We start from the raw sequence: 17,319 nt of genomic DNA on the forward strand, positions 1-17,319 counted from the left end.
AAATACAAAAGAAATCAAAAGTAGAAAGAAAAATATGAATCCTTATGTCTATGCCACCCAGCTTCAAGGGAGTCGATAGGTGGGGGGATTTGAGTGGGGGCACAGAACGGGGGATGGGGTGCTTAGGGAGGGGAACCAATCTGCACACACACACACATATGCACACCCGTGCACACACAGGCATGCCTAGATGCACATGCGAGCCTCCCAGGCTGCACTTCTCCCTGCCTGTGGGGCCCTAACCACAAAGGAAAACCACAGTTGCCCTCCCTGTCTCCCACTCCGCCAGGTTCCTTCCTCCTTTCCGCATTCTACTTACTTGCATTTCCCCAGTGGACTCCTTTATAGCTCCGTGGTCCCACCTCAAGGCCTTGAGGTCTTGGCAGCTCTGGAGGATGAGAGAGGACATGGCCAGGGGCCTTCATGATGCGTCGAGATGGGCATCCCTGCTGGTGCTGGTTGCCGTGGGCACCACCGTGACAGCGGCCGCCAACCCTGGCGTCGTGGTCAGGATCTCCCAGAAGGGCCTGGACTATGGTAATTGGATGCCTCCCTTCCCTCCTCTCCACCCCTGAGGAGCAATTATTGAGCATCTACTGTGTGCAGCCCTTTAGACGTATCACCTGGCATACCCATAGCTCCTCAGGGCAGGTCCCCTTGCCCCCATTTTATATATGAAGAAACTGAGGCAGAGCAAGTTACCTAAGATCACAGGGCTGGGATGGCAGAGCTGGGATTGGAGAACTGGTCTAGAGGACTCCAAGTCCAGTGCTCAGACTCCTGAGGGTCCTCATGGTCCCCTCCTTCCCTCTTTGCAACCTCCACCTTGGACTTCTAAGCCCTTCTCTTCTTTCCAAAGCCAATTCTCAGCCTTGCCATTTGCTTCTCAATGCTGAGGAGGCTGAGCAGAGTCAGAGGGAGAGTGGGAGGACCTCCCCACCCCGTGCTTTCCCCAGTGCGGGGGCTGGTGGCCATACTGTGCACGGTGCTCTGCTGGGTGATACAAAGAGGGTCCCTCCAGACCACTCACCCAGGCCCAGGCAGAGGAGAGAAAGGCATGAAACAGCCCCTGCTGACCTGCTCTAAACTGTGCCAGGCATTGAGCTAGGAACTTAACACACACAATCTCATTTACCCTCACTTCAGCCTGGGTAAGACAAGCTGCTGCTGTCAACACTTACACGCGAGAAGTGGGCAGCCTGGATTTGAGCTCTGGTCCTGCCTGATGCCCCAGCGTGGGGTTGCTTGATGCTGCCTCTGGGTGGCAGAGAGATGCCTGCAGAGCAGTGGGTGATACCCAGCCCCAGGGAAATCAGACCATGGGGAAGGCAGAGCCTCTCCAGTTGGGGTGCCCTTGGGAAACAGACAGGACTCAGGAGGAGCTGGTATCCCATCCCTGAATTCCCACCCTAGCCCAGCAGGACATCTCTGAATCCTAGAGCTGCAGACAGGAGGCCACACAAGACAGAAGAGCTAGGAGGAAGGAGTATGGCCCTGAAGCCTGTCGAAGCAGAGGCTCAGTCAGGGTCTTTAAGTTCGGTGGTCTTCACGCTCTGTCATAGCAGCCTCAGTTTCCCCTTCTACCCAGTCCCTTTGTGCCAATCAGAGTGAGTTTTGTGAAATGCAGCAAATCTGCTCATGTCCTCCCCTGGCTCACATTCTCCGTGGCTCCCTACTGCCTTCAGAAGCTATCCTGAACCTTTGGCATGGCATTGGAGACTCTTCGAGGCCTGGTCTCCGTCCACTTACAGATCCTGGACACCGCACATTTTTTTCCCTCCACACGGTGACCAGTTATGTGTCATTTACTTTTGAACCCCCAGAAAGCCTTCTCTAGGGCATGGGCTCTGGGACCAGAAGGCCTGGGTTCAAATTCTGCCCCTTGTCAGCTGTGTGGCCCCTAGCAAGTCACGTCAGCTTTCTGAACCTCAGCTTCCTTATCTGTGAAATGAGGGTAGTGACAGGACCTACTTCCTAGGATTGTACAAATTCATACATGCACAGAGCCTAGAACAACGCTTGGCACAGAGTAAAGCTCAATACATCTCATTGATATTATTATTTCCTAACTGACTCCGAGAAAACCCAAAGTCTGGGCTCCTTCATCTTACTACTTACTCCTTTTCAGGTAATGTGTCTGCCTTTTAATTGGTTCTTTGATGCTGTTAGCCACATCATAACTGGTGGTAGAATTCCTGCCATTAGGACATTATTTATTCATCTAATAAATCTTTTCTTGTTTTGTTTTGAGACCGAGTCTCGCTCTGTCACCCAGGCTGGAGTGCAATGGCGCCATCTCAGCTCACTGCAACCTCCGCCTCCGGGGTTCAAGTGATTCTCCTGCCTCAACCTCCCAAGTAGCTGGGATTACAGGCCCATACCATCACACCCAACTAATTTTTTGTATTTTTAGTAGAGACGGGGTTTCACCATGTCGAACAGGCTGAACTCTTGAACTCTTGACCTAAAGTGATCCACTTGCCTTGGTCTTCCAAAGTGCTGGGATTACAGGCGTGAGCCACCTCACCCAGCCTCATCTAACAAATCCTAAGTGCCTTCAAAGTGTCAGGCACAATGGGAATGTGGCGGACACATTAGTAAATGAAACAGATTGCTGCTGACCTCAGGGGGCTTACATGTAATAGGGGAGAGACATTAGTCAGAGTAATGTGAATAAGTGCATGATTACAAATGGTAACAGGGGCTCTGGAGGAGCCATCCACAGCATCATGAGAATAGCACAGGGTGTTGCTCTGATCTACTGGGCCAGGGAGGGTTCCCAGAGGAAGTGATGAATGAGCTGACTAGAGGCTGACCGGGTGAATATGGGAGGGAAGAATTTCTTAGGAAGAAGGAATAGCATGTGCAAAGGCCCTGGGGAGACAGCCCAAAACTCAGAGAGGTGGGGGATCTGGGGGGGGTGTAGCATAGAGCAAATAACAAATTAAGTATCCAACAAATACTAGTAGGATGCATAACTGGGTGTTTCAGGGGTGATATTTTAGACCAGGGGTCAGCAAACTACAGCCCTCAGTTTTTGCATGGCCTATAAGCCAAAAATGGTCTTAATATCTTTAAATGATGGGGAAAAATCAAGAGGGCCAGACATAGTGGCTCATGCCTGTAACTCCAGCACTTTGGGAGGCTGAGGCAAGAGGATCACTTGAGCCCAGGAGTTCGAAACCAGCTGGGCAACATGGTGAAACCCCAGAATTCTGCAAAAATGTTAAACAAATTGTTTTAAAGTTAGCCTGGTGTGGTGGCAAACACCTGTGATCCCAGCTGCTAGGGAGGCTGAGGTGGGAGAATCACTTGAGTCCAGCAGGTCAAGGTTGCAGTGAGCCGTGATCATGCCTCCGCACTCCAGCCTGGGTGACACAGAGAGACCCTGTCTCAAAACAACAACAAAAGAAGAAAAATACTATCTCACAACATGTGAAAATTATATTAAATTCTCATTTCAATGCCAACAAATAAAGTGTTGTTAGAATACAGGCACACAGAAGAACATGATATTGTCTATGGCTGTTTTGTGCAGTAACGGCAGAGCTGAGTATTTGTGACAGAGGCAGTTTGGTTTCCTATAAAGGGTCAGTTTACTATTTGGCCTTTTCTAGGTGACCTTAACTGGTCCCTGTTTTTGACCCTTCCAGTGCCACTGTTCATGCTATGAACAGAGGCCCAGGGTCCAGAGCCTGCCCTGCCCCTCTGTCACCTGCTCCAGGCCGTGCCTCTGACTGTCACCCCTGCCTTCTCCCTTCAGCCAGCCAGCAGGGGACGGCCGCGCTGCAGAAGGAGCTGAAGAGGATCAAGATTCCTGACTACTCAGGAAGCTTTAAGATCAAGCTTCTTGGGAAGGGGCGTTATAGCTTCTACAGGTGAGACCTGTCAGAGCTCAATCCTCGATTTGCAGGACTTGCAGTGTTCTGGGACCACCAAGAGCTAGAACGCAGAGCCACAAACTCCTCAACTCACAGAGTTTCATATCCCAAAGCCTGTGTTTACATCATCCCAAGGAGAGGCAACCTCCCAGCTGAGTGTGGAGAAAGCCACAAAAACCACAACTCCCAGGAAATGTCATGAACCCCCAAACTCTGTGCCACATATCAATTAGAATGTGCCAGGTTTCAAGGTCAGAAAATCTTTTCCAAAATGGCTTAAGGCAGAATGCATTGGCTCACATGACTGAAAAGTCACTGGAAGAGTCTGGCTTCAGGTTCAGCTCGAGGCAGGCTTACATGCCACTGGGCCCTGTTTCCTCTCTTGCCACCTCTCAGCATCACTTCCTTGGACAGGCCTAATTGGCAGGCAGTGTGTCCCCTCCAGAGGCAAGAGAGTCACCAGTAAGTCTCGCTAGATCTCCTGCTCAGCACTCTGAACGGAGAGCCCTAAGACTCACTCTGACTGGCCCACCTTAGGTTATGTACACAGCCCTGAGCCAATCACTGTGGCCAGGGAATGAAATACACTACTTGGCCGAGCCTAAGTTGCAAGCTCCACCCCCTGAAGATGGACGTGACCGCAACTTTCTTTGGAGTGGCATGGAACAGATGTGGGGAGAGGCTTCCTCTAAATAATCTAGTAGTTCTGTTATCACAAGAAGGGGGTTGTGCACTGGACAGAAAACCCATAAAAGTCCTCTGCAGAGTTTTGTACACCCATTCATTCACAGATATTTTGAGCACCCACTGTACGTCTGACACAGCAGGCTCTGGGGCTGCAGTAGTGAAACAAGACAGGGCTATACAGAGCTCTCCTACACAGAGTTTCCAGTTAAAGGGCCTCCTATTTTATCTTCATTGATTGTCACACACCCTGCAAAATAGAGATCATTGTACCCATTTTACAGATGAGGAAACTGAGGCTCATGGTAATTATGCCCAGGGTAACCCAAGAGTATATTAAAGAGCAGGATTTAAATGCAGGTTTTTTCTGACTTCAAAACCTAAGCCACTCCAGTTGCCTACATATTTGTCAAGGCTGCTGTCTTAGCTTTGGGCTCCTCCTGGAATAGATGGAGTGAAGGACCAGGTGGTGGGGGATGAGTCTGCATTAACCATTAACCAAGTCCTCATGTGGGCACATAGGATTATATGAAATTATATGAAATCCACATTTCTCCTTTGCAGCATGGACATCCGTGAATTCCAGCTTCCCAGTTGCCAGATAAGCATGGTGCCCAGTGTGGGCCTTAAGTTCTCCATCAGCAACGCCAACATCAAGATCAGCGGGAAATGGAAGGCACGAAAACGTTTCATGTGCGTTTCTGCGCTTGCGGTTTGTTGGGTGTGCTCTTGGTGGTATTTGGACAGGATTAGAGAGTCAGGGCCTCTGGAATGCCCAACGTTTGCCTTGTCTGTCACCACCTATCGCCACAGGGTTCCTCAGGAAATTCTACACATGAGAAGATTTTACATAACCCTTGGTTAATAACTGAGCATTTATCCACATCTCAGTGCAGGATACTGGCAAGGCTGAGTTGGTGCATGTGGCTTCTGGTGGAAAGCTAAGTGGAACCTTCAATTGCTTCTGTTTATCAGTTAGCTATTGCTGTGTAACAAACTATCCCAAACTCCGTGGCTTAAAACAATGATCAGCTGTCATCACTTATATATCTGTGTGTCAGCTGGGGCTCAGCTGACCTGGGTTGGGCTTAGCAAAGGAGGCTTGGCTCCACCTGTGTCTCCTCCTCCTTGGACCAGTGGGTTATGCAGAGCATATTCTTGGTGATAGCAGAGGTGCAAAAAGGGAAAGCAGGAACACACAGGTCCTCTTAAGGCCCAGGCTCGGAACTTATGTAACACTGGCCAAATCATTTCACGTGGCCAAGCCCAAAGTCAAGGACAAGCAAAGGCACCCTCCTCAACCCTGCCATGATAGGCAATGGCAAGGGTATGAATGCAGGGGAGGGTGAAAAATAGGGGCAAATAACCCAAACTACAACTCCGAATCTAAATCCTGGGCTCTCCCCACAGCTACCCTGCCCACTAACAATAGTGGTTCAGAGTGACCATCGCTTTAGGCAGGTCTCCTTTGTGGGGAATCTAGGGAGGAAAATGGAGGAGAAACCGCCCTGGCGAATGAAAGGGGCGTGAGTCTGCCTGCCCTTACAAGAACTGCTCGGTGTGTCTCCTCCCCACAATAAGGATCACTTAACTCTCTCCCTGGGCCCTTTTGCATCTATCTTTTCCCTTGCTGATCACACACAAAACAAAAGAATGTCCACTGTCTTATCCAAAACCCATTGCATCCCTGAGGGAGCAGTTATTAACCTCATTACTGAATTAATGGGGGCATTAATTAATGAAAGTCATTGGCCCCAAACACCCAGCTTTTTAGTAGCAAAGCTGAGACACACACGCTGGTGTCTGACTGCTGAACCAGGGTCTGAGGGAGGAAATGGAAGCTCAGAGAGGTAAGAAACATGCCCAAGGCCACACAGCTGGGGCGGCAGCTGAGGCAGTGGTTAAGAGCAGGTTTCTGCCAGTCAGACATGAGTTCAGAGTTCAGGTTGGAATCCTGACTCTCCCACTCAGCTGCTGTGTGACCTTGGGCAAGCTGCCTCTTGTCTCTGAACTGCATCTCCTCACCTGGAGTGGGGATAATAACAAAACCCGCCCTCCAGCACTGGGGTAAAGTTTGAATCGCAGTGGGAAGAAAGGATTTGTTCCACGTTCCTCTTTGTTTTTCTTCAGAAAAACAAGCGGCAATTTTGACCTGAGCGTAGAAGGCGTGTCCATTTCGGCTGATCTGAAGCTGGGCAGTAACTCCACATCAGGCAAGCCCACCGTCACCTGCTCCAGCTGCAGCAGCCACATCAACAGGGTCCACGTGCGCATCTCAAAGAGCAGAGTGGGGTATGGACTCCCAGGGCTGTGGCTGGGAGGAGGGACCTAAAGAAGAACTCTCCCAATCATCCCTGTATTCCGAAAACACACCCAGAGTGCCACCTGCATGCCAGGCCTTGCTCAGAGGCCTCAGGCATGGCACGGGAGCCAGGGGTCCACAGATGAAGCAGACATTCTCTTTCTCAAGGCATCATTTGTTTATTCCATATTCATTCAGCAGACTTAACTGAGCACTTACTATGTCCCAGGCTCCTACTAAGCACGTTACATATGCACTAAATTATATCGTCATCACAAATCTGCAGGCATTCATCTATCCATCCATTCAACAAATATCTAGTGAGACTCCGATCTGCACCAGGCTTGTGCAACGTGGTCAGGAAATGAGTGACCAATGAAAACTTAGTAAGAGCTAATATTTGTCAGAGGCTGACTGTGCCCAGCACTGATTTGAGCACACTCATCTCATTCAAGCCACACCATAACTGTGAGATCAGTCTATTATCACCCCGTTTTCTGGGGAGAAAACAAAGGCATGGAGAGAGAGGCAATAGCTTAAGTTGCTACAGCTGATGAGTGTTCAAGTGCAGGTCTATTTCACCCCAGACTCAGCCACACAGTCCTGTTCTCTTCAAGTTTTCAGCCCAGTGGGGAAGAAAATCATTAACCAAAGCATTGCATGAATGAGTGGCTCACACAGAATTACAAAAGGAGATAAGAATTAAGAAAAAAAAGGTACAAACTTCTATGAACACAGAGAACCGGAGGCTCTGACCCCATCTGGGGACAGGCCAATTCTTCCTTGGCAAAATGACATTTGAACTGAGATGAAAGGATAAGTAGGCATTAGTGAGGGACGTGTTAGGGACGGGGGAGTTTTAAGCAGAGGGAACAGCATGTGCAAAGGCACGGTGGTGGAAGAACACACAGGAGAGAGGACATGGCAGGCCAGTGTGGCTGGTGTGCAATGAAGAAGGGGGCTGGTGAGGAATGAGACTGGGGCAGGGGCCCAGCCATGCAGGGATTCAGGAAATAGCCTCATGAACAGGTCACTAAATTGGGCATCTGATGGGGTGTGTGCAGTAAGAGCTCAGGGGCGAGGGTGCCAAGGCCTGTTTCCAGGAGGGAAGAAAGCTTTTGAGATGAGGCAGCCTCCTGAATCCAGCCCAGGGACAACCGAAAAGCCTCATCTATCTCCCTACTTGTCCATCTCTAGGTGGCTGATCCGACTCTTCCGCAAAAAAATTGAGTCTACGCTTCGAAACAAGTTGAACAGCCAGGTAGGAGGGGCTTGGAGCCCCATCAGCGAACAGAGGGGAAGGGCCCTCAGTGACCACACACCTCCCCCTTCTCTGGACACTCTGCTGTCACTCCAGACCCCTTGGTACTTCTTATAGCCCTTTGAAACCACAACCCCAGCTCTAAAAGCCAGTCGTGTATGTTTTGCTGAAGAGTCCACCAAGAGACCAAGAGATGATCACTTCCCACACTCCCAGCAAACGTTCCCTCATGCCTGCTTGGGCCACCTCTGCTTTTCCCCAGCCTTCCTCCTTGCTGAGAAAGTACCATTCTCTTCCTGCCTCCCTCTCTTCCCATACCCCTGGTAGACTCCTTCCTCCACCCCACCCCACCCCAAGTTCCTTCCTTGATGCTCCCCATTCAGAACAAATGCCATTGATGAAGCTACATTTCTGGGCTTTGGCCAAACCCCAGTAGTAGCCCATTCCCTGAGGCTGGGACTAATATAAGGGACAGGTGTCAGCCAGCACTCCTCCAACCGTGCCCACAGCCTAAATCCACAACCCAGATACTTCAGATAAGGGACGAGGCCATTCATTCGGCTGGTCTTCCATTAACAAATTATCAGTTTTTAAGAATCATCTAAGCCTGTCTCAAAAAGCAATGAGTTTTGGCTCTCTCCAGAGGGCAATGGAAGTCATTGAAGGTTTTAGGCAAGGGGGTGACCTGGCCAGATCTGTGCTTTAGAACAATTTCCCTGTCCGCTGTGGGAATGACTGGAGGGGCCAAGAGTAGGGGCAAGGAGACCACTGAGGAGGCTCGTGTGGTCTTCTAGGTGGAAGACGTTGGTTTCCTTGTTAAAGACACTAAACAGGTAGGGGGACATCAATCATGTGAGATCATCTATCTGAAGATACTGTGTCAAAAGCTTAAAAAGCAAGAAATCAATGCATGTTTGTCAAAACGCATAACATAGTGGACTGTAGAATGGGTTTTAGAGTCACATGGCAAGAATGGAGCCAGTGGCTCGATTGGGATTAGATGGGACAGTTCCAATGAGCAGGACAATCCCCAGCCAAAGTCTCAGGGTAGTGTCTTGGGGTAATTTTTGGCCCTGGCTCCAGGGCTTAACTAGCTGTGTAACCTTGAGGAAATGACTTGACCTTCTTGAACCACAATTTTACCATCTGTAAAATGGGGACATTAGGCTGGGCGTGGTGGCTCACGCCTGTAATCCCAGCACTTTGGGAGGCCGAGGTGGGTGGATTACCTGAGGTTAGGAGTTCAAGACCAGCCTGACCAACATGGGGAAATCCTGTCTCTACTAAAAATGCAAAATTAGCCGGGCGTGGTGGCACATGCCTGTAATCCCAGCTACTTGGGAGGCTGAGGCAGGAGAATCACTTGAACCCAGGAGGCAGAGGTTGTGGTGAGCCAAGATCATACCATTGCACTCCAGCCTAGGCAACAAGAGCGAAACTCTGTCTCAAAAAAAAAAAAAAAAAAAAAAAAAAAAAAAAAAAAAAAAAAAAAAAAGAGGACATTAATACTTTCTTTACCAAGGCACTGTAAGGATTCATGAGATAATGCAGAAAATGTGCTCACTCACTAGGCTAGCTCACCCACAGTTCAGCTGTCTGTATAATCAAGTAATAGTCTGAGAAGAGAGTTGAGATAATATTTAACATTTGGAACAATTACGATTATTTCTTAGTACCATTTAAAAGTGGCCCCTCTATAGCAGCCAAGCTAATAAGTAGTAAAGCTGCTGGTCCTGTTGATGGTGATGATGATGGTGAGGTTGATGATGGTGATGGTAATGGTGGGGATGATGGTGATGATGGTGATGGTGAGGATGACAATGGTGATGGTGATGGTGAGGTTGATGATGGTGATGGTGGGGATGATGATGATGGTGATGGTGATAATGATGATGGTGGTGGTGAGGTTGATGATGGTGATAATGAGGTTGATGGTGATTATGAGGTTGATGATGGTGATGGTGGTGATGATGATGATGGTAATGGTGAGGTTGATGATGGTGATTGTGGGGATGATGATGATGGTGATGGTGGGGATGATGATGATGATGGTGTGGATGATGATGGTGATGGTGGGGATGATGATAATGGTGATGGTGATGGTGGAGATGATGATGAGGGTGATGGTGATAGTGAGATTGATGATGGTGATTGTGGGGATGATGATGATGATGATGGTGATGGTGAGACTGATGATGGTGATGGTGATGGTGGTAAGCATATGCCCATTTAATAGGCATTTCCTTCCTCCAAGGCAGGAGCTCATCCTGGGCAGTTTCAATGGTGATAGTGAAACTGATGATGGTGATGGTGATGGTGATGGTGGGGATGGTGATGATGTTGGCCCATAAAATATACGGAGTGTTTATAGTGATCTGACACTATGCTAAGAACTCTTTCCGTGGATTCCAGCATTTGATCCACACATTCTGACACTTAATCCCCTGTGAGAGAGATTCCATGATTATTCCTATTTTACAGGTGAGTAAACTGAGATACAGAAAGCGGAAGTAATAGTGCTTGGATTCAAATCCAGGCTCCCCTGCCTCAGAGATGAGCCTTGCTCTTAATCATAAGATCCGATTTAGAAGCAGGTACTGGCCTGAATGAATGAATGAAGGAAGGAATGAGATGTCATGATACCAGGAGGGGCTGGAAATGGTGAGGAGTGAGCCAGGGAGTCTGCCCCTAGGGAAGACAGTGTGTAGGACGGGTGTCTGAGAGAAGGAAGAGCCTGTGTCAGTACAAAGTGTGCATGAAGGGAAGAGCAGGGAGGGAGCTGGGCTCCCATCAGGATTTGCTGTGATCTGGAGCCATCTGTTGGCCCTGATAGGTGAGCAACACTGGTGACAATGCCTGAGGTGCAGCTCAGGAGTCCAGCAGAGCCCCAGCTGCCAGCTGCGCGGCCCTCTGTTCCTGGGTCATTTGGAGAAGAGACGCAGGTTCCTCGGAGAATGCCAGTCCAGGTCCTCTTAAGACTTCAAGAGCCTTATGTGGTAGAAACACACTTCAGGGAAACCAAATTTTCTCCTTCCCTCCTTCCCACTGCTGTCTTCCCTCCTTCCTTCCTTCCTTTCTTTCTTCCCTCCTTCCTTCCTTTCCTTCTTCCCTCCTTCCTTCCTTCCTTTCCTTCTTCCCTCCTTCCTTCCTTCCTTTCCTTCTTCCCATTCTTCTTCCTTTCTTTTTTGTTTTGTTTTGTTTTGTTTTGGTGATGAAGTCTCGCTCTGTTGCCTAGCTGAAGTACAGTAGCACAATCTCAGCTCACTGCAACCTCCGCCTCCCAGGTTCAAGAGATTCTCCTGCCTCAGCCTCCCGAGTAGCTGGGATTACAGGCATCTGCAACCATCCCTGGCTCATTTTTGTATCTTTTGATAGAGACAGGATTTCACCATGTTGGCCAGACTGGTCTCGAACTCCTGACCTCAAGTGATCCACCCACCTCAGTCTCTCAAAGTACTGAGATTATAGGCATGAATCACTGCACCTAGCTCTTTCTTTCTTTTCTTTCTTTACTTTTTTTCTACCTTCCTTCCCTTTCTCCTTTTCTCCCTTTCTTCCTTCTTTATCTTCCCCTCTTCACTCCTTCCCCTTTCCTCCCTCCATTCCCCAGGAAAAATAACTTGATTGACAGTGTAGAAGGAGGGATAGGGGAGGATAGAGGTGACCTCTAGGCAGATGGTGCAGCCAACCCTAAGGAGGAGTAAGAACCTGAGGAGTTTGGTTTGGGATGTGCCAGCCTTAGGGACAAGTAGAACACCCAGGGACAGTTGTCCATGAGTCATCTGGGTCCCCAGGCTGGAGCTAAGAGGTGAAGCCCGGGTTGCAAAGTAAGGCCTGGGTACTGGCTACATGTTGGGAGCAGTGGAGGTGACTTCACCTGGGCTCCCAAAGACAGATGCTGAGACAGGGTTTGGGTGCAAGTCATTTATTGGGAGGGGTTCCCAGGCAGCGCAGTGAGGAGGTCGGGAGGCAGGGAAGGGGCTTTACTGAGTGAGTTGCTGCTATGGGCAACTGGGACTCAGTCCTGCTGGCAAGTCTCAGAAGAAGGGTGGGGAGCACACCTCAGAATTGTTCCAGAAGCGGGAAGAAGGCTGGGGTATTTGTCTACCACCTCCTAGTCTTCTTTCATTGAAGGCTGTTCTTAGAGACCTAACTTCTTGGCACTTCCGAGCGCAGTCCAGAGAGTGTGGGTGAGGCGCTGCAGCACCTGCTGCAGGGACCGTGGGGATGCCTGAAATGGCTCAAGAAGAGGGCCTAAGTGGAAGGGACAGGGAGCCAGGAAGAAAGCCCAGAGAAGCTCCCACATCTTCAGTGAAGGCGGAAGAGCTTGCAAAGGAGTCTGGGGAAAAGCCTATAGGGGATAGGAAGAGAGCAGAAGGCCTTGGTCACAGGACTCTAGAAGGAGTGTTTCTAGAAGGGAATGGGCAACCACACAGGAGCTACCCAGTAGTTGAGAAAGGCAGGGACTGAAGAGACTCTGCTGGATTACTGAGGGGAAGGTCATTCGAGAGCAACATCGGGAGAGGGAGGGAAGGAGCTTGTCTGACCACCAACCCCAGCCCCAGTCTCTTAGTGAGGGGAAGGCTGTGGTTTAAATCCTATATTCCAGCTGTCTATTGCTTGAAAACAAACAACTGAAAATTTGGTATCATAAAACAACCACCATTGTTAACGTTCATGGATTCTGTGCATCAGGAAATCAGATGGGCATGACAGGGATGGCTGAGCTCTCTGCTCCATGAGATGTGGGGCCTCACCTCAGAAGACTCCAAAGTTCCATGTTAGAATTACCTGGAGGGTTCCTTGCTTCCATCTCTGGTGCCTGGGTTAGGAAGACTTGAAGTCTCAGCTCTGCTGGGACTATTGACCCAAGCCACTACCATGGCCCCTACATGGGACTTGGGCTTCTCATATCATTGAGTGGGTTCTGCATAGCCTTTTATGACCTCACCTCTGAAGTTACACAAAGATGAGGTGTATTGTTGTGTACTGTTGCTTAGAAGCAAGTCGCCAAGCCCAGATTCTAGTGGCAAGTTCACAGACTCCATCTCTTGGTGGGGGTGTGGCAAGGCCACATTACAGAAGAGCAAATGGAATGAAAAATATAATTTGCCACGTTCCATTTTACAGATGAAAAAAGAGAGGTCTAGATAAATGGAACAACTTTCTCAGTGTCAAAGTCAGTGTGTGACCCAACACAGATCTTCTCAGGCTACTGTTTGTTCCATTGTGAGTCACGGGCTAGGGGACAGGGGGATGGGGTGGGGTGGCAAAGGCAGGTAGGGAATGGCTTCTCTGGCCATACATATCAAACGTGAGGGTGCCCACCTAGTTAAATAGGAAACCTGTCCATGCTCCCAGAAGCCCGGATAAGGGAAGGCTGGCCATTGACTACCTCGTATTTGTTTACTACCTCATTCCACAAAGGACCTGAGACAGCAAAATCAAACAGAAACAAAAGAAATAACAAAATAGCAACAACAACAACAACAACAACAACAACAAATCACCTTATAAAATAGAAAACATAAACACCCATCAGGAAAGTTCCACACACAGGGCAGGAAATAGAATGCAGTTATGTAGGCCATACAGTCACATACAGTTATTATTGCTAAGCTACATGTTCAACTCTGAGCTTCCTGGTGGCCAAAAAGAAAAGGGAAACTTGATTGGCTACATAATTTTCAAGAAAACATTCAAGGAAAGCAAGGCATATCTGGCCCATTATTGCCAAGGGACATTTTTCACTATGGGAAGACCTTACTGATTACTTGTTTGGTTCTCCCCAGGTCTGTGAGAAAGTAACCAGTTCTGTATCCTCCGAGCTGCAACCTTATTTCCAGACTCTGCCAGGTGAGGGCTGGATGAGGATCAAGGATAGAAAGGAACAGAAAGGGGAGGGTGTGAGGATGTCAGGGTGGATGTGATGGGGCTGGCAAGTTTCCCAGACAGCCCTGGGCCTGGGTGGGAATGAGAAGAGTAGATTATTTTCAAGTGGCAGCTAGCATCAGATCAAGTCCTTGTGCTAGGTCCAGAAGTGAGGAGGACAAACAGCCCATACCGTCTCATTCCCTTAGCTCTGCAAGGGCCAAACAGCCAAATACCCCCAGCTCTCTAAGGCCAGAGACACATGACTGGCCTGAGATCTGATATTGGTCACCTCTTTTTGGATCTCAGTTTCCATGTCCTTAAAATGGGGACAATAATCTTCACCCCCAAGTACTTGGCAAGCTGCAAAGAACTGTGGTAGGCACTCAGGAAATTGTCCCCTCTCAGTCTGCCAACACTCCCCTGAGAGAAGCATTATTCTCCTCATTTTTCACCCCTATCCCCCTGTCCCCTAGCCCGTAACTCACAATGGAACAAGAGTAACCTGGCCGGGCTCACGCCTGTAATCCCAGCACTTTGGGAGGCCAAGGCAGGCGGACCACCTGAGGTCAGAAGTCCAAGACCAGCTTGGCCAACATGGGAAAACCCTGTACCTACTAAAATTACAAAAATTAGTCAGGCCTCATGGCAGGTGCCTGTAATCCCAGCTACTTGGGAGGCTGAGGCAGGAAAAGCACTTGAACCCAGGAGGCAGAGGTTGCAGTGAGCCAAGATCATGCCACTGCACTCCAGCCTGGATGACAGAGCGAGACTCTGTCTCAGAAAAACAAAAAACAAAAAAACAAAAACCATGAGGAACCTGAGGCTCAAGAGTAGGTGAGACTTGTCCAGAGTCACGAAGCCATCAAGAGGCAGAAGCAAGATCCAAATCTGCAGCTAAGGTTCCCTTCACTCCAGAGCCGGGGCTTTCAGCTGCTCTCAGGACTACCTCGCTGTGAATGCTTGCATGGTTGGCACATAGTATATGCCCATTTATGAGGCATTTTCTTCCTCCAGAACAGGAGCCCATCCTGGGCAGGTTCGATGCAGCTGCAGTGCCCAGGGTTTGGCCTCACGAGGCAGGAAAAAGATTTTGGTCTGAATCCCAGCTTCATCCCTCACCAGTCACTGGACAACTTGGATTTCTGAGCCTTGGTTTATTCTCTGCTGAGAAAAGGGATAAAGGAAGGGCTGATGTTTATTTAACTCTCATTGATTACCACTGGGAAACAGAGAAACTCTTCAGACTTGAGCCAGCCAGGGCTCAGCCTGGGCTATTACCAATGATCCTAACAATGATCCTCCCTGGCTTTTGAGCCTCTGCATGGACAGGACATTGGGCATCCACCTTCTCTCAAAACCCTCCCAGCATCTTTGAGGTCACTAGAATTCTCTTGTTCTACAAATGACCAAAAAATGACTCAGAGAAGTGCAAGGACTTGTCCAAGGTCATCCAGAGTTTGGTTCAAGCCTAGGTCTCTCTGTGCCCTTGACCCTGTGTCTTAGCCACTCATCTCAGGGCTGTTGGAAGAAGAGAGTAAGGGGGTGTCTGTGAATGTGGGGTGTGGGTTCATTTTCCCTTAAGGCGAGCTCCCTTAAGGAGGGCTCCCTGGAGGAGGTGGGAATGGAACTTGCACTGTAGTTCTTGATCCAATTTTAGGGGATTCTGATCCTGCATTTCAGTTTCCAGGGATGCTGCCATGGGAGCTAACTCATGGTCCATCTTTCTCTCTAGTAATGACCAAAATAGATGCTGTGGCTGGAATCAACTATGGGCTGGTGGCACCTCCAACAACCATGGCTGAGACCCTGGATGTACAGATGAAGGTGAGTCTGACACTGAGAACCACACACCCTCACACTTCTGTCTCAGACACTCCAGGGCTCCCCAGTCCTTGGAAACAAATTTTACAATGTCCCCCACTTCCTATCTGACTCACCACCACCCTCTCTACTCTCCCCGCCTCTCCCTGCTCCAGTCACACTGGCCTCCCCGCTATTCCTGAAACACACCATGCCTGCCCCTCCCCAAGGCCTTTGCCCTTGCTTTCTCCTCTACCTGGGTGCTCTTCCCCAGGTTTCCACACAACTCTCCCTTGTTTCCTTCAAGTCTTTGCTCAAATACTCCCTCCCTAGAGATGCCTTGCCAGATCACTCTCGCTGAAATAGCTCTCTCCTCTTCCCCCACATCCTGCTTTATTACCAATACACACACACGCACAGTCTCAAGTCAGTCTCCCTCACTATGATGAGGGAGAAGGAGCTGCAACTGCTTTGTTCACTACCATATGTGCAGCACCTAGACCAATGCTTGGCACATAGTAGGTGCTCAATAAATTATTTGTTGGATGGATGAATGGGTGGATGGATATATGGATGGATGGGTAGTTGGATAGGTGGATGGGTGGATGGATGGGTGGGTGGGTACACAGGTGGATGGGTAAGTGGATGGGGGGATGGGTGTGTTGGTGGATGAATGGATGGATGGATAGATGGATGGATGGATGGATGAGTAAGTGGGTGGATGGGTGGGTGGATGAAAGAATGAGTGGGTGGGTAGGTGGATAGTTGAGTGTGTGGGTGTATTGGTGGATGGATGGGTAGGTGGATGGGTGGGTGGATGAATGGATGGGTGGGTGGGTAGATGGGTGGGTGGGTAGGTGGATGGGTGGGTGTATTGGTGGATGGATGGATGGATGGATGGATGGATGGATGGATGGATGGATAAGTGGTTGGATGGGTGGGTGGATGAATGAATGGGTGGGTGGGTAGGTGGGTGGGTGGGTAGGTGGATGAGTGAGTGTGTGGGTGTATTGGTGGATGGATGGGTAGGTGGGTGGGTGGGTGGATGAATAGATCTGTGGGTGGGTGGGTTGATGGGTGAGCAGATAGGTGAATGGGTGAGTAGGTGTATTGGTGTTTGGATGGGTGGATGGATGGATGCATGGATAGATGGGTAGGTGGATGGGTGGGCAGATGAATGGATGGGTGGGTGGGTAGATGGGTGGGTGGGTAGGTGGATGGGTGGGTGGGTGTACTGGTGGATGGATGGATGGATGGATGGATGGATGGATGGATGGATGGATAGATGGATGGATGGATAAGTGGGTAAGTGGGTGGGTGGGTGGGCGGATGGAAGGAAGGATGTATGTATGTATGTACGGATGGATGGATGGATGGATGGATGGATGGATGGATGGATGGATGGATGGAGTTTTATTGCATGCTGCTCCCTCCCTTACTCACCACCCTCCAACCAGGCACACTGGCCTTACACTTCCTCAAACAGGTTAAGCTTCCTCTCACCTCAGGGTCTTTGT

At 49.5% G+C, this 17,319-nt stretch overlaps 1 protein-coding gene across 1 annotated transcript in view; it reads left to right on the forward strand.

Annotated features, from left to right (window-relative positions):
• The first annotated feature begins 313 nt into the window (after positions 1–313).
• The window catches only part of BPI (bactericidal permeability increasing protein), a 33,269-nt gene continuing 16,263 nt past the window's right edge, over positions 314–17,319 (forward strand). The window contains exons 1-7 of the mRNA XM_010355340.2: positions 314–537; positions 3,764–3,878; positions 5,130–5,258; positions 6,696–6,857; positions 8,065–8,128; positions 13,921–13,984; positions 15,735–15,826. Of these exons, the coding sequence (XP_010353642.2) occupies positions 396–537; positions 3,764–3,878; positions 5,130–5,258; positions 6,696–6,857; positions 8,065–8,128; positions 13,921–13,984; positions 15,735–15,826 (768 nt within the window). The 5' untranslated portion in view covers positions 314–395. The remainder of the gene's footprint in view (positions 538–3,763; positions 3,879–5,129; positions 5,259–6,695; positions 6,858–8,064; positions 8,129–13,920; positions 13,985–15,734; positions 15,827–17,319) is intronic.

This window comes from Rhinopithecus roxellana, chromosome 13 (genome assembly GCF_007565055.1).
Source record: "Rhinopithecus roxellana isolate Shanxi Qingling chromosome 13, ASM756505v1, whole genome shotgun sequence".
NCBI classification, from domain to species: domain Eukaryota; kingdom Metazoa; phylum Chordata; class Mammalia; order Primates; family Cercopithecidae; genus Rhinopithecus; species Rhinopithecus roxellana.